Genomic DNA, 25,368 nt, shown 5'->3' with positions numbered 1-25,368 from the left:
CTTGGTTCTCTGTGGAACGCACACACACACACAAAAAAACCCCAAACATGTACAAGGAAGACAAGAGAGAGAAGAAAAACAACCAAAAAAAAAAAAAAAAAAAAAAAAACACCAAAAACCAAACCCAAAAGAAAAAAAAAAAAAAACAAAAAAAACCAGAAGAAAAAACCTAAAGCTGTATTGAGGAATGGAGAGAAGCCGTTCTCCCTCCCGGGGTCCCGGCACTGCTCGGGCAGGGAGTGAGCAGGAATGCTCTGCACAGGGATGGGCCCGGGCCCCCGTCACACACGGTTCCAGTTCACAGTCACACAGGTCAGTCTGTCCATCTCCAGCCCTTGGTGTCCCCAGGGAGCTGCCATCCCACCCCTGCCAGCCTCAGCAGCATTAAAACACAGCATCCAAGAGCCCAGGGCAGGGCAGAGCTGGGCTGCCCCCAGTGCCAGCAGCAGCTCTGCTGCTTTCAGACTTCCTAAAAGGAGCAAAAATGAAAATCCCAAGGCCAGAGGCCAGGCAGGGTGGGCCCCACGATGCACTCTCCAGAGGGCAGTTATTGCTTTGCACAGCCCGGGCACGAGGGGCAGGGCTGGAGCAGAACTGCTGGGGCTGAGCCCCCCAGGGCAGCCCCCACCTCTCTGGCCCTGGGGCAGGGCAGGGGGAGCAGGGCCAGCCCTGGGGAATGTGGGGGTGTTCTAAAAGCCGTGATCAGCCCCGAGTGGGGGCTCAGCCCAGGGAAAGGGGGGTGAGGGCAGAGCTGCTCCACAGCCACTGCCCTGGGCCCTGTGGGAGGGGAGGGTCAGCCAGGAGCCCCCCCAGAGGAGACATTCGGGGCCCCAGCACGAAGCCAGCACTCGGGAGGGGACGAGCCACAGGTGATTGTACATGGGGGGAGCAGGGACACCCCCGGGGGCACAGAGGGAGGGACACAGCAGCACCCAGGCTCAGATGCTGCTCAGATGATGGCTGGGAGCAAAGCTGCTCCTTCCAGCTGCACCAGGAGCCAAACCCGGGGTGCAGGGACCCCCCCTCCCCGAGCCAGCCCAAGTCCAAAGGGAAGGACGAGTAGCAGCAAGAGAAGACATTGAAGACGGGGCCGGTGGCTCCGTGAGTGTAAACGAAGCTTTGGGGCTCCCAGGGTGCAGAGCTGGGCTGGGAGGAGGGGAGATGCCTCTAGGATGGAGATTGTAAAAGCAACAAGAGGAGGAGCAGGAGGAAGGAGGTGATTATCTCAGGAGGGCAGAGCTGCCCCGATGGCTGAGGGGAGTGTGCGTGTGTGACAGGCGGGGCCGTGCGGGAGGTGCGGGAGCTGCGCTGGCCCTCCCCGCCGGCCCCGGGCAGCCTTTGGCGGTGCCAGCCCAGGGCCGAGCCTGCCCCGGGGCCTGCAGGCGTCCGCAGGGGAGTCCCGGGTTCCTGAGCTCTGACTGAAAACCCCTGAGCGGAGGCCAGGGCAGAGCTCCGAGCCCCGGGGGTGCCCCAGCCCCGCCCCGCTCCTCCCGCCGCAGCCGGGCACGTCCCGCCCCTAATACTGGTACAAAAACCCCAAACCCAAAACCTCACCCGCGCCGTGCCAGCCCCGCGGGGCGCCGAGGCCACGGTGACCTTCCCTCGGGAACCGCCCGCAGCCAGAGCAGGAGAGAAAAGGCCACTCCCAGGCTCGCCTTAGGCAGCTCCGGTGCGGGCTCCGGGAGCAGCGGGAGAGCCGGGCACCCCGGCCGGGGGGGACGCGGTGCGAGGGCGCGGGCACGGGGGGTGCGGCGGGAGGTGCGCTGGGGGGGCCATGGCTTCCGTTGGCAGCGGGCGGGTCACAGGGACACACGGGACCTCGGCACCCTCCCCTGCGACAGTCCCGAGGGGCTCGGCTCAGATCCGGGGCAGCAGCTTCTCGATGAACTCCTTCACCGCCATCATCTCCTGCAGGGCGGCGCACGGCCGTCACACCGGGCTGCCCAGGCCGGGCTGGGCCCCGGGAACGGGGCTCTGCAGCCTCCCCAAAGGCCAAGAAGGGGCACATGGGTTCTGCAGCCTCCCAGAGCAAGTCAGGAACAAATGTATCCCATGTGTTCTCCACCATGACTGACCTGCAGTGCTGGGGTTGGTCCCAAAGGAAAGGGACCCACAGGGATCATCCAGCCCAGCCCTGCCCAGACCCCCCCAACGATCCCTGGCAGCACTGCCCAAAGGCTCCTGGAGCTCTGGCAGCCTTGGGGCCGTGCCCAGCACCCTCTGGGGGAAGAACCTTTCCCTGAAATCCATCCCAGCCCTCCCCAGCACAGCTCCAGGCCATTCCCACAGGCCCATCCCTGATCACCACCCCCTCCCTCCACGGCCAGCACTGACCTGAGGACAGGAACTGTGCATCACTCCAGGGTAGGTTTTGAACTGCACCTTGGTGGGGGTGACCACAGACTTGAGCTTCTCGGCAGTGAGGGCCCCGAAGCGCACGGGGATCATGGGGTCCAGCTCCCCGTGGCACTGCAGGATGGCAATGTCCTTGTTCACGCCGTTGTTCGCCGCCTGCCACCAGGAGGGAGGGGACACTCAGGCGAGGGGTGCTTTGTGCCCCCAGCACGAGCCAGCAGACCCCTCCTGATGAGGGAGGGAGCAGCATGCCCAGGGCAGGGCTACCTGAGGGAAGGCCTTGTGCAGCGGGAGCCAGCAGCTGAGCGCCACGATCCCGGCCAGCTGGTGCTGGCACGTCAGAGCCGTGTACAGCGACAAGGCACCGCCCTGCAGGGGGAACAGGCACTCACTGTGGACCCACGGGGGCTGCAGGGACACCCTCAGGCCCAGCTCACACCCTGGGACAGGTGCAGCAGGAACTGGGGACCCTCACCTGTGAGAAGCCCCCCAGGATGATGCGGTTGGGGGGGATCCCGTTCTTCATCTCGTGCTCAATGATTGCTTTAACTGGAAGGAGATGGAGAAATGGGTCAGTGGAAAGGGAAAAGGGCTGAAAAGCATCATCCCATGCTTCAGGGTGCACATCAGGGACAGGGGAAAGGTTTGCTGGGATCACAGGCCAGCAGAAACAAAGGAGAGGTGGAAGGACCTGCTGCAGTCACAGCAAGGGAGAGGCACACAGCAGCTCACCACCTCCCCTCACACAGCTCCTTACTGTTTTCTGCAGCTTTCTTGATCCCAGCTTCATCCTCAGGTGCATCTGGAGTCAATCCCATCAGGTCAAACCTGGGGGAAGCAGCAGGGTCAGCCAAAGCCTCTCCCAGCACCCGAGTGTGGGGAGGCAGGAGCTGGGGGTGCTCTGCCCTTCCCTGGCCCCCACAGGACAGTGGATTTTGTCCCCCCATCCCTCTCACTCCCCAAAAAGGTCCCACCCAGCCCTGTCCCCCAAAGCACTGACCAGGAAGGCATCACCATCTTCATGTTGAGGGTCACCGGGATCCGGGGCCTGTGGAGGAACATTTTGGGTGGTTGAGTCAAGTCTGAGGGGAGCAGGAAGGCTGAGACCTCTCCCCTCCCTGCTGAGCCCCCTCCTGCCTGAGCAGGGATGCACAGGAAGCTCCAGAGCCTTTGTTTGTCTCTCCCTGCAGCCACCAGGGATAAACAAGACGGGAAGGGAAAGAAAAGAGCCTCTGGTGCTGCTCACACTGTGGGAGCAGCTCTGCCTGCAGCAGGAGCTGACCATGGCAGCAGAGCTGGGCAGCCCTGCAGGGCTCAGGCCTCCCCCAGCAGCCTTGGCAGCCTCAGGGCCCCCCAAGAAGCCCCCAAGAAGCCCCCCAGGGCAGCACTCACGCGTGAGGGCAGATGTACTTCACGTAGGGGAGGCGGATGGAGGACAGAGCATCGGCCCAGCTGTGCCTGGGGAGGGACAGGAGATGAGTCCAAGGCTTGTCCGAGCCATTTTCCCAAACCCTGCTGCCCCCCAACCCCTCCCCTGAGCTTCCATCAGCCTGAACCCCCCGTGAAACCCCCCAGCACTGACCCCATCTGGGGGGACACCACAAAGCCCCAAAGCTGCAGGCAGGGAGGACAGGGAGGAGGGAATGTCCAGACAGGGATGTGGGAATGTCCTGGACAGGGAGGAGCCCTTTGTCACCACCACGGAACCCCCAGGTGGCCTTGCAGAGCAGGGATGCCCTCGAGCAGGCCCAGCCCAGCTGCCAGCCCTGGAAAAGCTGCAGTGCTTATCAGCAGTGCTTATCAGCAATCCCCAAAGGCAGCACAAAATCCACCCGCGGGGGGTGGGGGGCTGCCAGGCTGCCGGGATCATAAATATTCAAGAGCAGACAGCTCTGCCAGCAGCAATTCCCTGCCATTCCCTGCCAGGCTGGTGCAGGAATGGCTGCAGACCCCAGCCCAAAGCCCCACACAGATCCTGGGATCTGCATCTGGCAATCCACACATGCCAGGCAGAGCCAGCTCCAGGGACACTCACCCCGTGTCTCCAAGGCCATGGAGGAAAATGACCTGTTAAACACAGAAGGAAGGGAATTAGCTGGTGTGACAGTCACAGGGGGCAGGGCTGGGCTGGGCTGGCAGGGAGGGAGGTGGCAAATGGACACTTAGTCACCAACGGGAAGAGGCTGAAATTAGCGTGGGGCAGCTGATGGGTGGGTCAGGGATGTGGTGTCATCCTGCCAACAGAGCTGCCACGGGCAGATCCCAGCTCCTCTGCACAGCACAGGGACAAGGAGTGACAGATCATCCCACCAGGACTGGCACCAGAGCACAGGCCCAGCCTGAACCCCAGAATGGGCTGGAAGGGATCTCAGAGCCTCTCCAGTGCCACCCCTGCCATGGCAGGGACACCTCCCACTGTCCCAGGCTGCTCCAAGCCCCATCCAAGCTGGCCTAGAACACTGCCAGGGGCAGCCACAGCTGCTCTGGGCACCTGTGCCAGGGCCTGCCCACCCTCCCAGGGAGGAATTCCTGGAATCACAAATCCACCTCCACAGGCTTTTCATCTCAGGCTCCAGCAACCCCTAAACCTCGGGGAGCAGAGGGGAGGCAGCCTGCAGATCCCAGGGAAGGACAGAGCAGGGGGGGGGCGGTTCCTTTGGGAGATTTGCTTTTAAAATCTTAAACAGCCCCACCAGCCCTAAGCCCCAGTGCCTTGACAAGCTGAGCTCCCACCCTGGAGCAGACAGCACAGAGCTGGCCCTGCCATGCTGGAGCTCATGGAAGCAGCTCTGTTTTCCACGGGGGAAGGAAGGAGGGAGGGAGGGAAGGAGGAGGAGGGAAGGAGGGAGGGAGGGAGGGGCAGCCCTTACCGCGGCAGTCTCCCGCTCTGCCCCTGACACGGTGACAGCGTCGGCGAGGAGAGGGACAGACATGTTGTTACCACACATACACCGAGAGGGGTCGGCACTGGCACCTGCGGGACACAGCCTGAGGTGAGGCAGGAGAACAAAAAACAAACCTCCCACCCCCCCTTGGGCAGCTGCTGCACCCACAGGCTGGGGGGAAATAAAGAGCAGGTGAAGGCTCTGATGGTGGAACGCCCCACGGTGTGGCCTGGCAGTGCTGGAGAGCCAGGAGCAGCCAACACTCCACGCGTGGGGTGCTGGAAGTGTTAAAATTAGCCTGGAAATTACACCTCAGAGCCAAAGTTGTTCCTGTGGCTGCACCAGCGTGGGCAGAGGGTGGTCAGGCAGCCCAGCCTCAGCATCCCTTCATCCCTGCAGCCCTGCCCTGAGCTGTGCAGGAGCCTGACCCACATCTGCTCCGAGCGGGAAGCAGGAAACCCTCGGCATGCAGCAGCACAGGCTCTGCTGCCCCCACAAAGGTCCAGCCCTGCTTTATGGGGCTGGTTAGGATGAACCAGAGCACTGGGAGCTGCTCTGAGCCCCCCAGTGATGGAAGACAGCCTTGTGGCTCCCCAGGGCAGCAGGCAGGGTCACCACTGCTCTCCTGTCACTGCCAGATGCCACAGAGCACCCAGCCCACGGTGTTTGCTCCCACGGCATCACAAAGCACAGCTCCCCACGAGGCTGCCCTGACCCCGCTGACCCACCAGCACTAATTAGATCAGAGCTTGTTTAGGGCACTGCCTTTATCCCCCAGGAACAGGATCAGCCTCCAGAGCACCATCACAGAATATCCCGAGCTGGAAGGGATGAAGGATCATTCATCCAACCCCAAACCCTGTACAGACCCCCCCAAAAACCCACCCTGAGCATTTCTGGTGTCCAAACACTCCTGGAGCTCTGGAAGCCTCAGGGCTGTGCCAGCACCCTCTGAGGAAAAACCTTTCCCTGAAATCCAACCTAAACCTGCCCTGGCACAGCTCCAGCCTCTCCAAGGTCCTGTCTCTGTCCTTTCCTCATCACACTCTGCCCCAGCTTCACCTCCCACAGCAGCACCATCCCAGATCACCCCAAAGCTTCCCAAAAGTGCCAGCAGCCAGCCTTACCCAGGAGAAACAGCCTGCTCTGTCTCACAGCCCGGCCAGGACCTGCCCGACTCGTTCCACCCACTGCTCGTCAGCAGCTTCCCCACTCAAATAAAAATAAAACACCGGGAACAGAGCAGCTCCCCGGATCTGACACAGCCACACGGCCCACGTGCAAAACAACCGGCCAGGAGAGAAACCACACCTGCCAAAAACCCCGCCAGGGAGACGCAGGGACAGCCAGGAATAACAGCACCGTCCCCTGGCAGGGGTGGGACACGGTCCCGGCTGGGGAGGCTCCAGGGAAACCTGGGATGCTCAGAGCTGCCCCAAACATTCCTGCTGGAGTTCCTGCTGGGAACCCTCAAATTCCTCCTGGGAATCCCCAAAGATTCCTCATGGGAATCACCACGCATTCCTCCTGGGAATCCCCAAACATTCCTGCTGGGAACCCTCAAAATTCCTCCTGGGAATGCCCAAACATTCCTCCTGGGAATGCCCAAAATTCCTCCTGGGAATTCCTGCCCCGCTCCTGGAGGGAGCACAATGGGGATGAAACCCCTCAGCTGTGCCCGTGTGGGTGTAAAGGCACAAACACAGAACCAGGAGGTGAATTTGGGTCCGATCCCCGCCGTGTCGCACCACGGGTGCCACCGGACATTAATTAGCGTTAATTACCGTGCCTCAGCCTCGCCTCCGGCCCCACAGCCCCGCAGCGAGCGGAATCCAGCGGGGGCTGCAGCGATGGAGGCGGGATCCCCACAGCCGGGAGCGCCGGTTTTCCGCCAGAACCGGGGCTCCCTGCAGGCTGCGAGATCCCGGGGACGGAAAGACGCAGCCCCATTATCTCACCGAGGCCCGCGGAGCCAGAACCGCGTCCCTGCACCGCCGTTAATCCCCGTTAAAGGCCCCGCCGCCCCCCCCCCCATCCCCGCGGCCCTCACGGAATCCCCCCCACCCTCCCGCAGCTGTGGTACGTCCCCCCCGCCGCGCCGCCGCCCGGTTGCACCCCAGCCGCCCCCCCCCGGCAGTGGCCGGTGGTACGTGCCGCCCCCCACTCCTCCCCGCACCTCTCCCGGGCCCGGCGCGCGCGCTCCTCGCGGCTCCCCCGACGCGCTCCCACAGGAACTTCCGGCTGCGCGGCGGAAGTGACGCAAACAGCGCCGGGAGAGACCGGGCGGCCATGATGGAAACGGGAACCGGATCACGCTCGGAACCGCGGCCGGGCCCTCAGGGATTATCGGTGACACGGCCCTGCCACGCCCCTCGGAACCGCGGCCGGGCCCTCAGGGATTATCGGTGACACGGCCCGGCCCCACCCTTCCCGCAGCGCCCTGAGGCGGCTGACCGGTTACGGGGACCCGCCGCTCTCCCCGCCTCAGCGCCGGTGCCACCCAGGAGGGCCGCGACTCAGGGACAGCGCACAGCTCTGCACCGCAGCGTGTTTATTGTCAGTCACAGCCGGTACCGGCCCCGTACACGGCTCGGTGGAGCCTCCAGAGCGGCCCCGCCGCCCCCGGGATGCCTCGCACCGACCGCGCCGCCGTGTCTGTCCCACAGCCGCGGAGCTGCTCCGGTCCTGCCCCGGGCGGGCTCCCGTTAGGAGATGAAGTGAGTCTGGGGGGTGATCTGTTCCAGCTTGTGGTCGGCCGGGTTCGCTGAGGCTTCGTAGTTGCAGATGGTGACTTCGTGGCGATGAGCCTGGGTGGAGACGGGACGTTTAAAATCCGGGAAAAGCAGAATCCCACTGGGAAAAGCTGGATCCCACAGAGAAAGCAGGATCCCAGCCCCTCCACGCTCTACTCTCACTCACCTCCGTCCACTCCCCCTTCAGGCCTATATAAAAAATCTTGGTTGTCTCAGCTCCGAAGTTCTTTGGGAAGTGCATGGAGAGGTGGTAAACGTTGGAGAAACGGGCAATTCTACAGGAAAACACACCCTGAGACCAGAGCTGCTGCTCCTGCAGCCCTCCCTGATCCCAGCAAGGGGGGTTCCCTCACACCATGATGGGGGTACAGGACACCAGGATGATCCTTCACCCCAGGAATTCCTGCCCCAGGCTCTGGGATGGAAGTTTCAGAGGGCAGGACAGAGCTGGGGAGGATAAATCCTCATGAGGGCAGCTGGGAGCTCTGCCCTGTGCTGCCCTGCCCAAATGTGGGCAGAGCTCCTGTGGCAGGCAGGAGCAGCCCCCAGGGCCCAGGGTTTGGCTCATACTTGGTGGGATATTCCAGCTCTCCCAGGGGATCCCGGCTCAGGCTGAAGGTCTGCTCTGGCTCCTTGGCTGTGTCATCAAAGGACATGTGAGGAATGTTCCTGAACCTGGCAGGACAGGGAGTAATTAACAGCAGGTTAATTGGATTGCATCCATTAACGCTGCCCAGCTTCTTCTCCACAGAGAAATGGATTTATTTTGTGTCCCCTGTGAGGAGGGGAGCTGGTGTTACTCACAGCCTCATCTCAGCTGGGTGTGTCCCATCATCCTCGCCCATCACAATGATTCCTTTCAACTTCACACTGCCTGTGAACCTGCTCAGACACACGGAGCAGGGTGCTCACCCCTCTGCTCTCCAGGCAGCCCCAGGGCAGGGGAAGGAGCCCTGGCAGCAGCCAGGATGGTGCCAAGGGATGGAACTCACGGGATGTTGAAGAGCAGCTCCTCATCATCATCGCTTTCCACGAACTGGGGACAGAGAAGAGCAGGTCAGGGCTGGCCTGGGGTGTGCAGGGGGTGGTGAGGACAGCTGGAGTTTAGGGGGCCCTGATTCTCTTGCTCAGAGAATCCCAGATGTTTAGGATTGGACGGGACTCTGGAGCTATCCCAGCCCAACCCCTGTCCAGGCAGGGTCACCAGGTGGCACAGGGACACGTCCAGGTGGGTTTGGGATGTCCCCACAGAGGGAGACTCCAGCCCTCCCTGGGCAGCTGGTCCAGGGCTCTGCCACCCTCATGGAAAGAAGTTCTTCCTCACGTTGAGGTAGAACTTGTGTTTTACTTTATGGTCCTTACTCATTGTCCTGTCCCTGAACAGAGCCTGGCACTGTCCTCTGACACCCCTTGGGGTATTTTATGGGTTTATGGGATGCCCTCTGACACCCCTTGGGGTATTTTATGGGTTGTCCTCTCAGCCTTCCCTCCTCCAGACTGACCAGGCCCAGCTCCCGCACTCTCCCCTCATCAGGGAGACGCTCCAGACCCCAAATCATCTTTGTGGCCTCCTCTGGACCCCCTCCAGCAGCTCCTCCCGTCCTGAGCGGCCCAGACCCGGACACCGCGCTCAGCTGAGCCCCCCTGGGGCCGAGCCGAGGGCAGGATCCCCTCCGTGCCCCGCTGCCCACCCCGCTCCCCGGGCCCTGCTCCCGGTCCCACCTGCGAGCGGTCCCCGCGCTCCTCCCAGGGCCGGAACACGGTGGCTCCGGAGCCCTCGCGGCGCTCGTTGAGGCACTGCAGGCGCTGCCGGTCGATGCGCAGGTAGAGCCCCCAGGCCGCGCCGCGCTCCGCCGCCTCCTCCCCGCAGCAGCGGCACCGGCCGGGCCCGTGCCCGTGCGCCATGGCCGCGCCGGCACCGCCCAGCGCGCATGCGCGACGCTCAGACACGCCCACACGGCAGCGAGGGCACGCCCCTCTGTCACCGAAACCACGCCCACAGTGCGCATAGGGCACGCCCGTCTCGCTGACGTCACATTATAGATTAATTGGACACGCCCTTGTACCCATAGCCGCGCCCATGTAAGCCGGTGATTGGTCCGATGTGTTATAGTCAAGCCCACATGGGGCGTGGTCTGGCTCTGCACGTGCTGAGCCCGTGAACCGCCCGCTGCTCCCGGGGAGGGGTCCCGGTGCTCCCGGTGGTGCCAGAGAGAGGTCCCGGTTCTCCCACCCCGCCTGGGGAATGGCGAAGCTGCTTTGCTAGAAAGGCTCCGGCCGTATTATCCGCGGGGATCGTTCCAAACAGCGCAGGAACGGAAGCAGCACCCCCGCGGGGCTACCGGGAACGGGATACCGGGAACGGGATACCGGAGCATCACGCTCCGAGTCGCCACGGAGTTCCCCCATGGTTTGTTGTCGTTGTGAACGTCAGGAAAGAACGAGCAGGCACAGTCCAGTGGTGGGCTTTTATTGAGACATGATTCTCCTCTTTTTTCATATAACTTATCTAATTAAAATATTCATCTTAGTTACCACAAAAAAAGGAACATAGAAAATTGTATATATACACAGTTTGGGACCAAAATACAAATACGAGTCCGAGTCACTCCCCCTCCTCCTGCCCATACTCATCCTGTATGGGGTGGGAGGGGGAAGAGGCAGCTCTGCTCCACCTTCAGCGTGTGGAGGAGCACAGAACAACCGCACAGCCCGAGCCCGGGAAGGAGCACTTGGATCCCAGACTTTGCCTAGAGCGTCCCCCAGGGAAATATCCCTGCTCTGCTCCCCGCTGAGGGCCGCTGCCCGCCCCTCCTCAGGCTGGATTTAGTGCCCGGGCAAAAGGAAGGGAAGGAGGAGGGGCTGGCATCGCCCCTGTGAGAGCAGAGTGACACCAGTGTCACCTCCCTGCAGTGCCACAAACAGAACATGGACACAGCTGGCAAAGCCTGGAGCAAAGGGGGAGCTCTGAGAGGGAAGGAGGATCTCCCCAGAACAGCAATGCTCACAGCTGAGTGTGGAGCTGTGAGATCAATTAAGTGGCAGTTTAGCAGTGCCCAGAATTGTCCTTGGGCATCGTCCAGATCCTTTGCTCAAAGCTCCACCCTGTCTGAACAACACCAGGCTCTGCTTCCCTCCCCTCTGCCCCCACCCCGAGTACAGAGGAGAAATAAACAGTAGCACAACGGTCAGCAGAAGAGAATATATTGTTATCTAATTAAAAATACAGCAAAATTAAATACAGCAAAAACACAGGAGAGTAAGGAGCCGTTATCTTACAGCACAACACGCACTGAAATGCTGCACGGGAACATTAAAGCATCTGGGACTGTAACAAACTTACAGCACATGAGAGTCTGAGAACATTTTTCCAAGAATTCCAAACTAAACAAAGAACACACCAAATAAACAGGAGACAGGTGTTCAGAATGGTTTTAAAGAAAGACATGTCTTTTAAAGGAGGAGGGAAAAAAAAGGAAAGAAACAAACAACCCAACAGAAACCAGAAGCAAAACAGGGATTTTTCTAGAGCCCTCCAGGGAGGACCCTTCACAGCAAGGTTTCCCCCGGTCAGTGCACACAGACAACTCCACCGGTTTGGGATTTGGCAGCCACGGAAAGCCAACAGCAGAGCTTCTCAGGAGCTGCCAACAACAACAGCATCCACCACCAGCATCTTTTCCACCCAGGCAGCAAAGTCCTAGGGCAGCAAATATGGCTTGGAACAGGAGAATCCCTCCCCTCCCTGACCCTGTCAGACCCCAGAGCCCTCCCAGAGAGGCCTGGGGTCTCTCCCCAGCCCCATCCTGTGCTTGCAGCACCCCTGGGGCCTCCCTTTGGGGCAGACAAAACACGAGCAGAAACCTTCCCCAGACACACCCCACAAGCAGAAACCTTCCCACAGCACAGCACAGCTCCTGGCTGTGTCCAGCCCTGGCGAGCCCAGCTGCCATCCCCACATCCCCAGCAGGGCTCTGACCTCTCCAGGGGCTCCAGGGCACCCCCTGACACCCCCATCCAGCCCCTTCTCCTTCCTGAGCTCCAGCTCCTCACACAGCAGGCACAAGGGAGCCTTTGGAACTCCAGCTCTGAAGGACACACACGTGTTACGACAGCCACATCCCCTTGCTCACTTCCCTCCAACCTCATTCAAGTGGTTTCAGGTTCAAGGACCAAAATCCTTGGATTTTTCCAAAGAAGGGACAGAGCAAAACCTACAGGGAAAAGACTTTAGGATTTAGGCACCAGCTTCCCAACTGGAAATAAATCCTTTGCAATTCCACACAGAAAACAAGACAGAAGAATTCCTTCCTGCTTCCCACTAAAAGAGGCAAACGATGCCTTCACTGGTATTTAAAAACTGGCTTCCATTGCAAAGTCCCCTATCTCTCTCCAGATAAAAAGTTAAAATCTGACTTGATGCACAGTAAAAGTGCTCCCAGATCCCTGGCAGTTCCATTCCCAGTAGCCAGCAGAAGACAACAGCAGCAGAGGAAACGTCCCCAAAGGCTCTTGGCATCCCTGCAGGACCACAAAAGCACCTGTACAGGATCTACAGCAACAGCACAGAGAGGGTCAAGAGCTCAGATTTTATTGACACACACGAGCAGGGAGCAAAGCCTCAGGGCTGGATGCATTTGCCAAAGGACTGGCAAGTGGCTGGGCCACTGGTCCTGCCTGTCCCAGAGTCTCCAGGTGAGACTTTGGGCCCAGCAGGTACCAGGTGACAGGAAAGGCTCCTGTGACACCCACTGTCCACTCAGATGGATTCCAGCTCGAGTCACCAAGGCTGACCCCAGGGCTGGGTTGGGAGGGGAGGGACTACTGGGAGCAACATAAATAATGCAACAGGGTAGAGGGGCAAAATATTAATTAAAACCATTTTATAATTTATTAAGAGGTTAAATAATTGTAAATAAGTCTCTGGATCTTCCATTCTCAGCAGGTGCCAAGATTTCACATTTTCCTGTGTCAGGAGATTCTGTACACCCTTCTTTCAAGGGATGACAAAGCCAGAAACAGAATGCTGGGGACAGGGGGTAAAAGAGGGGGGCTTGACACTGAGAAAGGGACCAGAATAAAAGATAAAATACTGTGCCGTCATCTTGTGCAGATCAAAGCTTCTCCCAGCAGCTGCAGCCTCCAAAGAGTTCAAAGATAAGGAAGGGCTGTTTGGGTGCCTTCTCCCCCTCCAGTGCCACTCCTCCCCAAGAGAGAAAGGCCCAGCTCAGCACTGCAAACTTATCTCCGAGAGAACCTGTTTTTGAAAGCTTTGATAGTCTTTGCCATCATTGGTGCAATTTCTGCAAAAGAAAAAGAAAACCAAACCACCTCTGAATCAAACAAAAAAGCCCCCACATGAAAGGAAAAGTGATAGAGGAAGAGCTGAGAGCAATTGGAAGCTGCAGCCTGGCAGACAGGAGTGTTTGAGCGGGGCCCATCAGAGTTTTTAGGTCACAGCCTGAGGAGGAGGCACTGCTTTCTGCACTGCACCAACACTGATCCCTGGTTAAACCCTCCTGAGACAGCTGCACTCCAATTCCAAACAGCTGGACAGACACAGGGCAGCAGGAGGACAGACAGAGGTTCTGCCTCACTGGCACCATCAGGACAGGCTGATCCAGTCAGCTCTGAGTGGGTGAATCAAATATTTCCCTTTGCTGTTCCTCATGCAACAAGTTTGAACAGAGAGAGGAGAGACACCAACACCAACCCTCGGGCACAGCCTGGAATTCTCCCCCAGCAGAAGCAGCTGTTTGGGCAGGAGAAGCTCTAAGAGGCCACAGGGATGTGCTGCAGGCTGTACTTACTCTTCACAGGGGGTTTCCTGGGGTCGTAGGAGGAGAAGGTGCTACCTGAAGACGGGACCGAGTGGGCGCTGCTGGTGCTGGGCCCATCGTAGGACTGCTCGTCACTGGCCCGAGCGTGGCTTTTGCTGGGTGTGTACAGGACTGGTTTTATTCTGGAACAGACACAGGACAGGCATTGCCATGAAGGATTCACTTTGAGAGATTCTACAGATACAAGGCAGGTTTGTAACAGCAGCAGGGCTGATACAAGGTGGAACCAGCAGTGACCCCTGCACTTGCCAGGCGATTAGAGTTACAAGTTTCCCTGCAAAAGGAGCTCCCAGACACACAGTATCCTCTCCTGAGCTTCAAGGGGCCCTGAGCAGCAAGTGCTACAGAGAAACACTCACTTGGTCTTCTCTGGCAGAAGAGGGCCTCCAGTTCCAAACTTCTCCTGTCTCCTCCGAACGTCCCGAGGGGGCTTCGCTGCAGAGTTCACAAACGCCATCTTGGCCACTCTCCCTGCAAGAGGCCAGAGGGAAACGTCACTTACATCCAGCTGGCTATAAAGGAGGCTCCTCACTGCTTGTCTTACTACTGATACTTCATCCACCTCTCCCCATTCCATCCATTCCAAAGAAATAGGGACAGTTTCCTTCCTAAGGTCTGGACCTCTCACAGTGAGAAATCAGACTGATCAGCTCAGCAGTTCTCATCATGTTCACCCAAAAACCAGAAATGTTTCCCCCGACCCTGGTTCTTTTCCATGCCAGCATGGAGAAGCCACATGGGAACAGGAGCCTGCTCATCCATTGCTGTAAAATATTGAGCTGCATCAACACCATCGTGGATGAAATCAAGACACCGCTAAACCACGAAACAAGGGAGCACACAGAGCTAAGCCTGGTTAAACCTTCCAGAGAGAACTAGACCGGTTTTGACCCAGCTGGGCTCCCCCAGCCCCACCTTTGGGTTTGTTGGCGTGGGCAGAGCCGATGTTGCGCGCCAGCATGAGCAGGCGCTGCTCGCGCGCGTCGTGCAGCCGCAGGTACATCTCCCGCCACGACTCGAACTCCTCGGGCTTCTCGTTCTTGAAGTCTCGCAGGCAGTGGTTGTGCCACAGCTGATCCGTGTCCTCCACCAGCACCTGAAGCAAACCCACACAGAGCTGGGATCCCTCCTGATTGCTCATTTCACTCAGCACCAGCTCAGTGCTGGTGGAATTCCAGCAGGGCCCATGTGCTGCAATGTAGGAATGTGTTTTCTCACAAAACTGTCTTTTGTCTCTTTAAAAAGGAAAAAGCTCAGAAGTTTCTCTCTTTGATTAGGTAAAAAGACACCTCATAAGACCTGGGGGACTTCACCTCAAACTTAAGGATGGCCAATTGGACAGGAGCCAGAAAGTCCCACCTGAGCAATTTAGGAGAAAAAGAAGGTAACAAATAAACTAATTGCTTTTGTGAGGTGTTTTACCAAGAACAAGAACCTCTTGCACCTGGCTCAGTTCTTCTCTGTAAAGAGTTTTGTTATTTTGCCTTTTATTAAAACTTTTCTGTTTCCAACACTACCACAGAAGCCATCCTGCTGATTTTATGCCTTCTAAGGTAGCTGAGCTATCTTGGGTGTCATATAAATCTCCAAGAGCTTATGAGACCTAGCTCAAGGAAAGCTAGATATCACTGCAATGCCAGGAACTCAGGACTAGCAAAAGCCAATGAAAAGAGCAATGAAATGCTCTCATAGGTGAGGACAGCCCTGCACATCCCTTGTCCCAGGCCAAGGCACTCACATGGTTGCATTCCTCGATGCGATACAGCTGCTCTGGGGTGCACCTCTCCAACACCGGCTCCAGCACAGAGAAAGGGACACCACCCACTTCATAGATTGCTAGAGAGAAGCAAGAAGCACAGGGTATTAATTATCCTGCTCCTTCCTTGCCAAGGAAAGGGCTTGACACCTTGAAACACGGTGAAAAAACTGCAATGTTGCACAACACCATTCAGGATGAGGGGAGGAGAAAGGAACCTCAGGCACTAATATCTCCAAGTTGAGAAATATTTGTGCAAGCTCAATTTGCCATAATTCCCAGTGCTTTAGGATTGCTTGAAAGCATTCTTGGTGCTGATCCCTGCAGCACCTGGGCTTCCAGTGGGATTTATCCCATATTTGTACCAGGGGGAACTGCTGGGGTCTGTATCAAGTTGCCAAAATGTCAGTGCACAGTGACTCAGAGACAAGGACAGGTACTCACAGTCGATGTTGTTACTGAGGACCCTGATACACTGCTGGTACAGGGACATCATCTTTGGGAGGTAGGCAGTTTTGGAGCCAGAGTACACCTGCATTTTGGAATTTAACCGGCGGCCTGTGAAACCAGCTTCGCTCTCCTCCACTGGCGAGGACACTGCTGTGGAGGGAAACCATTGCAGTGAGGAAGGGACAGAGAAAAGAAAGAGCCTGTCCTGATAAATGGCACAGGAGCCACAAATTGGAGTCACCCAGAAGTGACCTAAAGGGCAAAGTCTTCTCCAAGAGGCCTGCAGAGCAAGTTCAGGAAGGGCAAGCCCAAAGCCTGAGTGCCAAAGAAGCGTCAGTGAAGGATTTTTCTTATTTCTGATGGAGCACGTGGGAAGCAGCTGCTTTTTTATCTGAAACCTCTGACCCTGGCAGACCCCAAAGAAAAGACTTGAACCCACTCCTGCTCTCTCCCCCAGTCTGGCTCATTCCAAACCCATTTTCCTGCCCAACATACCTTTCCTTTTTGTCTGGGAGCAGGTGATGGACTCGATGGAGGGAAGAGGACGATAATTGGCCTGGATGGGGGGCAGGGGGATGTCTGGTAACGTTGGGACCACATCTAAAATTATCTGGAAGGAGAGCATGGACATGGAATAAGAGAAGGAATACAGCAGAATGTGACATTCCACAGGGTACAAACAGCACTGAACTGTGGGGGTTTTTGCATATTTTGAATAAGCCACTCAATGCTGTTAAGTTTGCACCAGGGAACAACCTCAGGGGGTGGCTGCCAATAGGAAGAAGCCAAAATCTGGGATCTGAATCATTCCAGAAAGAGCCATCCATGTTTTTAACCTATTCAGGACAAGCAGAAGCATTTCCTTGATCTCAAACACTCATTTACCAGTTCTGCCTCTTCTCCTCTTCTGTAAAAAACTTTGCACTGGTGAAGGAGAAGGGAACCTCAGAAACTGAGGGAAAATGAAAACTTTGATATGGAGTTTTATGAAGCACTTACTAGAATGAGTGGCAAAGCAGGATTTGTAAGTTAAACCTTATAAAAAACACTTTGTGAAGAGCCAAGTGTTTCAAAGTTGAGTAAAAAGATGAAACAGTAAAGATTTTACATATTAGTCCCTATTTATACACCAAACCCTGGCACCCATGTGACAAAGGATCTGCACAGAAATATTGCTCGTTTTCCAGGCTTTCACAAAAGAAGGTTTGTCTTCTGGAATGAACTGCCTTGTACTACCAGTTCTCCCAGTTCTGACCACTAAAAAAGGTCCATTTTAGAGAAGCATAAATACTTGAGAGGGGAGACATGGGAACCTCTTTAGCAGGAGATGCACTGCAAACTGGGCTGGATTCTAAGCTCACATCCACAGATACTCTTTCTTACCAAACCTTACCCTCTTTGGTTTAGGAGGCTCTGGGGTTTTCTTCTCTGCCTTTTTCTCACTTGTTCTCTTGTGGCTTGGACTTTTCTGACTGGAGCTCGAGCTGTTGGTAGTGGCTTTGGATCCATTCTGTTTGCTGTGCCCTCTGTCTTTGTCCCCAGCTGACCCAGCTGAGGGTTTCACCACTTTCTTTTTCTTTTTCTGGGGCTGGTCATAGCTGAGATATGACTCAAACGACATTGTAGGTTGTTCAAACTCATCCTCTGCTTCCCCCTCCCCAGAATTTGAGGAAAAACCCACTGATTTCTTGTCCACATCGGAGATTTTGCGCTTCCCCTCCGAAGACTTTAAGCTCCCAGAACCCCCCTTTTCCTTGACCCTATTGCCTGAGTCACTCTCAGCTTTCCGTTTCTCTGAGTTAGAGCTCTCCAGGCTCTGCTTGGACTTTTCCAATTTGCTCTTCTCAGAGTCCCGGTGCTTTTGCTTCTTGACGTGGTTCTCCAAAGATTCCTCCGGGTGCGGCAACGAGTGCGGCTTCTCCTTCCTGGAGGCGCCGCTTTCCCGATTCTTCTCCTTTTTGCTGCCCTCTGACGTCCTCTGCTTCTCCTTGCTGCCTGCTGCCACGGGGGATTCTCGGAGCTGCTCCTTAAAGGAAGCCTTGTGCAACCTCTCAGGGCTGAAGGCAGAGCTCCTGTCATCCCCTCTGCCATCGAGCCGCTGCTTCTTGTGCGAGGATTTGTGCTCTTTGCTCCGGCTCGCGTTCCCTTTGTCGCAGAAATCGCTGCGCTCCCGGCCTGCCCCGAGCTTCTCCTGGAAGCTGTGCCCTTTATTTGCTTTCCTAGGGAATTGTGCTGGTTCTTCCTGCTCCTCAGAGGCATAAGGGTCTGTGTCCACATCCTGAGGGCTCTCACTGGGCTCAGGGGACACAGCTTGCCCACAGTCCGAGTACTCCTGGTCTGAAGAGAGCACCGGGGAGGATCTGCCCCAACCCTTCCCCTGGTGGCTGCCATAGCTGTAAGTCTCATAGGCTCTCTCAGGCCTAGGATATCTTTTGGACTTCTTTTCCCTATGATCTGGGCTATAGGACTGGCTGCAAGAAGGCTGGAAGGGTTCTGAGTATTCCTGATCAGCCTCCTCATCCTCCCTGAGGGAGGATTCCTGATGCCTTTTGCTTGAGCTGCTCCTCTCATAGTCCCGGTCTTCAGAGTCCAGGTTATTTCTGAAGGGAGAAGAAACCAAAAAGATTGAGATTAATACTGCCCAACATGAATGAAAACAGCCATTCCCTGGACTGGAACACCCCTCATGGAAGACCAAGGTTGCATTTGGTAGCTTTGTGTCAAAAATCCCACTAAATCTCTTAAGGAACAGCAACAATCAGGGATTTAAAAACGGCACTTCTAGTGCAAGAATTGATGAAGCATTTTTACTAGAACTAGAGACAGAACCTTGTCTGTGCCATCACACACTCCTGGCTGTGTGATGCTGTGGGAAATGTCCCCCAGTTCCCCAGTTCAACACGTGGGAATACCACTCCTTTAAATTCCCATTAATAACTGGGCTTTTATCACTCAAATCTGTTTGATCTCTGCTGGGTTCAACACAGCTTTGTTACTGCCACATGCCTGCTAGCAATAACTTCCAGTTTCCATAGGATTCTGGCTCATGAAAGCATTCTTTCAATTTACTTGGGCCTAGAACTTCCTGCCTTCAGAATCATAAAATGGGAAACAAGCAGATTGCATCTTTTGCTTTATTAAAGGCACTTTTTTTGGCATCTCCTATTAATTTCTTCATCAAACTGCAAATTCTTGAAAGTTGGCCCCAACTTCCACATGAAACTGCAGCTGTCATCATCCCAACACTCCAGAGCCAGCAAAGGCAGGAAGTTTCTGCCAAAACAAGGCAAAACCCCCAGGCAGAGTTCACATATTGGTTTTACAAGTTTTTCCAGAGCCTTGGCCAGAGAGGTTTGAACTATCCACTGAGAAAACATTCCCCAAGCTCATCCATGGGGCTCACTCACCGCTCTGCCTCCTGCGCCACCGGCACCAGCTTCTTCCACCTGGCCACCAGGTCCTTGGCAAAGTCTCCCACCAGCTCATGTTTCCTCAGGCTGTTCACGGTCTTCCCAACTCCTGTCTCCTTCAGGAGAGAGCCAGGAATCCATCTTAGCAAAACAGGAATTCTCACCCCTGCTAAACTCCCTAAGGAGTCAATGAAATCAACACACTCCCTGCTGCTGTGAGGGAGAAAGTTCCTAACAGCAAAGATATCACTTTTATTATGTCTTCAGCTGCTTTGTATCACTCACTACTTGTAAATCAAAGGTTAATTCTACCTTAGACAAACAGTAATTATTTGTATTAATAACCCAAGTCAGTACTTACCACGAGAGCTGGCAAGTTTGAAGACAGAAGCTATTAAAACCTGTAAGGATTAGCACTTCCTCATTTCCTGCTGATTTGTTATTGCTGGGATCTGCTCCAGCTCCCTTATCCCAGTCAGGTGTTAAGCTTTTGGGAGAACTGAGCGTGACAAACTGTCCTCCATGGCTTCCCACCTGCCCTGGCATGCTCCTTCCATGTGCCTGGCACTTGCAGAACCTTATCACAATCACACCTGTGTCACTGGGCTGGAGCAGGTGGCTGAGACAACACACCCTGTTCCAGGGAAAGCAGCATTTCATGGGAAACAGCCCTCCCTGACTCCACAGACACGAGGAAAAGCCCCAGAGATTTCACAGCTCTTACCACGAGAATGTCAACTGTGATGGGTAACTCTGACAGCCTCTTCAGACTCTTCAGCAGCTGTGGAGACAAGAGGAGAAAGGTGCAGAGTTGTTACACAGAACCAGAGACGGGGATTGGGGAGGAAGAAAATGCTGCACTGCCTGAGAGCTTGTTAGGAAGATGCAAGTGGCTGACAGCTGCTGTCTTGCTCCAAAAAAGCTCCTGAGAAGCTGAACATGAGGGCCAACTGCAAAACAATCTCGTCTCTGCCCACAAGAACCCACCAGAAAGTCTTGTAACACACCCAAATATTAACGTTTGCAGCTTCAGTCTGGCTTAAAGCACTGGGAACACAAAAACACAGCAAGAGGAAGAAAGGACTTGGAAGCCTCTCAGAAGGTGGTGGTGGAATCACAGCCCTTGGCAATAAAAAGGGGAAAGAAGATTTCTAGATGCTCTTAAAGACCTAAGAGAGGAACCTGTGTCTCCACAGCCAACAGGCTCTCTTCAATCAGGTGCTAAGACAACACCTGATCCCTTCCAAATTCCCTCCCTCTTGCTCCATTCTTTTCTCCTCACCAAACACCAGAGAAGTGTTTTTTCCTCCACACACCCCAAGCAAGGTTCTGCCAGCATCTTCAGCTGCTCCATGGGACAGGGTGGGACAAGGAGCCCTCTCCAAGGAGGAGCTGGAGGAGTTTGACAAGAAAAAACAGCCTCAAGCTGAACCAGGGGAGTTTCAGGTTGGACACCAGGAGAAAGTCCTTCAGGAAAGGGTGGCCAGGCATGGGAATGGACTGCCCAGGGAGGTGGTGGAGTCACCATGCCTGGAGGTGTTGAAGGATTGACCAGACACGGGGCTCTGGGCTGGCTGACAAGGTGGGGATCAGTCACAGCTTGGACCCAATGATCCTGGAGGTCCTTTCCAACCCTAATGATTGTGGGATTCTAAGTGAAGGGGATGTTCCTGTACCTGTGCCAGCCAGGTGCTTTGGGACATGGCCTCACCACGATGTCTGTTGGCTCTGTAGCTACAGTACATGGTAGAACACATCTGACAGCACTGTTGCCCCTCACATCATTTCCCACAGCTCAGCTATAGCCACAGTCCAGCCTCATCAGCATTCCCATTATTATAGCCCCTATACAGCCCAGGCTGTGCTCAGCACTCCTATGCTATATGCCATACAAAGGGCTGCCCCTGATCCAGAAGATCTTCTCTTTAAAGCACTGTGCTCGTGCTCAAATCAGCACTGTCAGCCTGAGCTGACACCCAGGCACCCCCACAGCCACCCTGCAAGGCCCAGACAGGTCTGCAGGTCTCCTTCCTCTGGAGGGAAATGAGTTCCTTGAACCTGTTTGAGGAGGGTTCTTGCTTTCAGAGAGGAAACACTCCTCGACACCCAGAGAAGGGTTCCACTGACATAAGCAAAACCACAACTTCTGCTCACTAGAAACCACTCCTTTATATTTAGGACCTAATAACTGTGACAGAAGGTTTCGGTTTTCTTGGTTTAGAAGAGTGAAACACTGATACCAAGAGTGGCTGCTGTTGCCTTGCCAGCACAGCTGCTCAACAAGTGCACTGGCAACTGAAGCCACCAAAGCAAAGGCAGCAGAGACAGAGCCCAACTCTGCTGCCTCTCCTCGGGCTGCCTGCCACAGTTCAGGGGTCAGGATCCCTCTGGGAAGGCCAAAATCCTTCTGGGATTGGTAATAAAGGAGTTTGGACTTGTGTGCACAAAGGGGACAGGAAGGGAAATAAGGATGGATTTTTGTACTAGATAGAAAAAGCGTAAACCAGGACAATATTAAAGCAACAGCATCTCTGTGAGTAATTAAATTCATAGAAAAGTTTCTTCAGAGCTTACAAAATCCCACTGTGAGAGTAAGAACCCAAGGAGAACTCATTCTGATGTCCCTAAATATTTTCTAGCTACACCCCAGTGTAGCATCTCCCACAGTTCTGTTTGCTCTTTAGTTATTTGCTGCCTTCAGGGCTGAATTCCAGGAAGAAAAGTGCTGCTCTCAATGGGAATGCTGTTCTCAGTGTGGTTGCAGACCAGGAGAGGCACACACTTGATCCAGAACACGTCTCACCAGGAGCTGAGTTATTCCACAGCCACTGCAGTCAGCTCCTCCATGGAACACAGGTCCTTCTGCATGAGATGCACCAAGTGAGACAACTTGGATGCAGTGAGGCTTAAAAATTCGTACTAAACTTAATTTCCTTTGGAAACAAGCTGATGGAGTTCATCCCACTGAGGCTTACAGGGACATCAGGAGGAATTTTGGACAACAGGAGGAATTTCTTCACAGAAAGGTGGTCAGGCATTGGAGGGAGGTGGTGGAGTCCCCATCCCTGGATGTGTTCAAGAAACAACTCAGTGTGGAACTCAGTTGATATGGAAGGGTTCCATCAAAGGTTGGACTTGATCCTGGAGGTCTTTTCCCACCTGTAACAATCCTGGGATTCTAAATCTGGCAGCTCATCTTGGGAATAACCAAGATCATACAAATCCTGCGAGGAAAAGGTGACCAGGTGGGAGACAGAAAACACCAGGCTCATGTCTTGTGAGACACACACGACAAAGCTCTTCTAAAACACCCCAGAACAGGGCAGGGCTTCAGTCAATCAAGACACAACCCATAAAACTGAGCTCCAGCTCCAATCAAGTCCTGTTGAACATGGGTGGATCATTTTCTTTCCCTGAAAGAAGGCAGCCAGACCGTTACGACACTACAAACACACTCTAATATCAGATTGCTCCAGCACAGCCTGGCCTCCACGAAGATGCTCTTGTTCATGTTTTCCTTCTCCTCTTTCTTCCCATAGCCCTGGAGCAGAACTTGTACCTCCTCTGCTGGAAAAAAAGGACATTTTCCAAACCATGACAGCACTGTCCAAGATTTCACTCGCACTGTTCTGTGCCAGCAGCCAAATTTTTACCCAAAACCAGGAATAACAACACTTTACACCTTTCAGCAAGGCAGTGAGTTGTGCATGATACTGGGCAAATATTATTCTTTCACATTCCTGATAAAATATTTTGAAACGATCAGGCAAGAAAAGTGAGGACTGGAAATGGTGTAAGGGTGGGCAGCACCCAGGGATGCTGTGGATTTGTCCTGCTGATGGGGTAAAATTTCTTCAGCAGGAAGGTCCTGACAAGATCCATCAAGACAATGCAATGGCAACTAAATTCAGGCTTTAAACCACTAATGCTTCCGAGGATATGGTTGGAAAAGTATCAGAAGTAAAGAATATAGGTCACAGGGCCTTTCTGCTGCAGAAGAAAAGAGCTTTTCAAGTCATTACCCTGCTTTACCTCCTCTGCCTGCCCTTGCAAAACCGCCCAGGATCAACAGAGCAAGAAACGACTTCACACCACGAGGTCACTGCAGAAAGAGTCGGGCTGTGCAAACACTGCCCGCGGCTTGCAGTGCTCCAGAAACACTCCAGCACTTCTTGCCCCGAGCTCACACAAGGGGCTGGGAACAGTAGAGCTAATTCTCTGTGCACAGAGTGCTGAAACAATATTACAAGTCTTGCCCATGATCTCAGAAAGCTCAGACCCCCTGGATCTGCCTCCTTGGCAGTCCCTCAGCTCCATTTGGGGCTCCACCAGTTAAACCCTGCTCCGGTCCTGGCTGAGAGGGTGAGAAGAGTAATCAGATCCCATTGCATCACCCCCAGCCAGGCTGGAGCTCCTGCAGGGGCTCCCATTTCAAAGGGTCAGCACTCCAGCATCCTCTCCTCCTCCTGGGTGGTGGGAGATCTCGGGAAGCGAGTTCTGCAGGTGTTTGTTTCGGCGAAACAGAGTCAGCCCAGCACGGAGCAGCTGCACAGCCCTGCCTGCCTCCTCTTTCACCTGAATTACACAAAACGCGAACCCGACACGTGTGAATGCTCCCAGCAGATGCTCCCCCTTTCAAACAGGGGAATGGAGTAACAGCACGCCCGAGTTCAACCAGAATTCCAAATCTCACTAGAAAAACCAGCTCTGGTGCCCGGCAGGACAGTCACTGTCACCAGCCGAATGTCACCGAGCACAGCGAGGCCGAGGCAGGTCGGGGCAGCACCGCAGCTGCTGCGGGCAGAGCATTTTGGCAGCGGGCACGTTCCCTCGTGGAGAGGGGCGAGAGGAGCCAAGCGATCCCCCAAGGCCAGAGGGAACGGAGGCGACAGGAGGGGGAGCCCCGGCCCCCAGCCCCGCGGCGGTGCCTCCCTGCGTGGGCTCACAGGCGCCGCGGCTCCGCCACCCAACACGTCACCGGGACAAGGCTCTTCCGGAGAGTTCTCCCTCCGCTGCCCAGCCGGGCCCCGGCCTGGCCACCGGGCACCCCTAAAGGGACCCCGGCACGCTACTGCCAGGGGAGACCCCAAAAGGGAAACCCCAAAAGGGACCCCTGCCTGCCACTGCCACGGGGCACCCCAAAAGGGAGACCCCAAAAGGGAAACCCCAAAAGGGACCCCTGCCTGCCACTGCCACGGGGCACCCCAAAAGGGAGACTCCAAAAGGGAAACCCCAAAAGGAAGACCCCAAAAAGGACCCCGGCCCGTCACTGCCAAGGGACACCCCAAAAGGGAGACCCCAAAAGGGACTCCTGCTCGTCACTACCAGGGGAGACCCCAAAAGAGATCCATGCCTGCCACTGCCAAGGGAGACCCCAAAGGGACCCGTGCCCGCCACTGCCACGGGGGGACCCGCCACGAGACCCCTGCCACCACCCCAAGGCTGCCGCGGGGGGACCCTAAAAAGGGACGCCCGCCCACCGCTGCCACGGGGGCACCCCACAAACGACACCGGCCCGCCGCCACGGGACCCCCAGGGCCGCGAGCCGGGCACAAGCCCCGGGCAGCCCGCACGTCTCAGTCCACGCAGCGCGGCCCCGGCCGGGCACGGAGCTGCCCGCAGGGAAAGCCCCGGCGGAGGGAGGCCCTGCCCCGCGCACTCCCGAACCCCGTCCCCACCGCTGGCACCCCGGCGGGCTGAGGCAGCCCCCATCACCTTCTTGGGCTCGGCGCTGCCCGCCAGCCGCGCCTGGAGCCGGCCCACAACTTCCAGCACCGACTCCGCCATTTTTACTGCTGGAGAGCCGGCGGCGGCGGAAGCGGCTTCAGCGGCCGCCGGGCCCACGGCGCTGCCCCGCCGCCGCCGCCATCTTGGCTGCGGGCAGGAAGCGGAAGCGGAGCCGCGCGGCCTCGGCCATGG

General features: G+C 56.0%; 3 protein-coding genes across 5 annotated transcripts; all 3 read right to left on the bottom strand.

The window, feature by feature from the left end:
* Positions 1 to 154: 154 nt before the first annotated feature.
* On the bottom strand, positions 155 to 7,467 carry LYPLA2 (lysophospholipase 2). Of its 2 annotated transcripts, none has more exons than XM_036397063.1 (10): positions 7,417 to 7,467; positions 5,226 to 5,329; positions 4,391 to 4,422; positions 3,748 to 3,813; positions 3,356 to 3,403; positions 3,113 to 3,183; positions 2,831 to 2,904; positions 2,623 to 2,724; positions 2,335 to 2,511; positions 155 to 1,908 (listed from the first exon to the last, which is right to left on the bottom strand). In XM_036397063.1, the coding sequence occupies exons 2-10, from the start codon at positions 5,301 to 5,303 to the stop codon at positions 1,858 to 1,860; spliced, it is 699 nt and encodes a 232-aa protein (XP_036252956.1). In that variant the 5' UTR covers positions 5,304 to 5,329; positions 7,417 to 7,467; the 3' UTR covers positions 155 to 1,857. The 2 variants fall into 2 exon arrangements, with proteins under 2 accessions (XP_036252956.1, XP_036252955.1); XM_036397062.2 differs by lacking the exon at positions 7,417 to 7,467 and adding an exon at positions 7,025 to 7,176.
* Positions 7,468 to 7,774: 307 nt separating this feature from the next.
* Positions 7,775 to 9,920, bottom strand: PITHD1 (PITH domain containing 1). Its single transcript, XM_036397079.2, has 6 exons — positions 9,716 to 9,920; positions 8,986 to 9,029; positions 8,798 to 8,875; positions 8,564 to 8,668; positions 8,160 to 8,268; positions 7,775 to 8,047 (listed from the first exon to the last, which is right to left on the bottom strand). Exons 1-6 carry the CDS (start codon positions 9,896 to 9,898, stop codon positions 7,946 to 7,948), a joined length of 621 nt encoding a protein of 206 aa, XP_036252972.1. The 5' UTR covers positions 9,899 to 9,920; the 3' UTR covers positions 7,775 to 7,945.
* Positions 9,921 to 10,442: 522 nt separating this feature from the next.
* On the bottom strand, positions 10,443 to 25,305 carry ELOA (elongin A). 2 transcript variants are annotated; one of them, XM_036397003.1, is made up of 11 exons: positions 25,165 to 25,305; positions 20,174 to 20,230; positions 19,447 to 19,565; positions 17,433 to 18,639; positions 16,535 to 16,649; positions 16,034 to 16,189; positions 15,572 to 15,669; positions 14,749 to 14,929; positions 14,193 to 14,304; positions 13,804 to 13,955; positions 10,443 to 13,296 (listed from the first exon to the last, which is right to left on the bottom strand). In XM_036397003.1, the coding sequence occupies exons 1-11, from the start codon at positions 25,234 to 25,236 to the stop codon at positions 13,235 to 13,237; spliced, it is 2,331 nt and encodes a 776-aa protein (XP_036252896.1). In that variant the 5' UTR covers positions 25,237 to 25,305; the 3' UTR covers positions 10,443 to 13,234. The 2 variants fall into 2 exon arrangements, with proteins under 2 accessions (XP_036252896.1, XP_036252897.1); XM_036397004.1 differs by having other exon boundaries at positions 16,034 to 16,186.
* Between the last annotated feature and the right edge of the window lie 63 nt (positions 25,306 to 25,368).

This window comes from Molothrus ater, chromosome 24 (assembly GCF_012460135.2).
Source record: "Molothrus ater isolate BHLD 08-10-18 breed brown headed cowbird chromosome 24, BPBGC_Mater_1.1, whole genome shotgun sequence".
Taxonomy (NCBI): domain Eukaryota; kingdom Metazoa; phylum Chordata; class Aves; order Passeriformes; family Icteridae; genus Molothrus; species Molothrus ater.
Note: the sequence above shows the minus strand (reverse complement) of the source record. Positions and strands in the feature narration are given on the sequence as shown.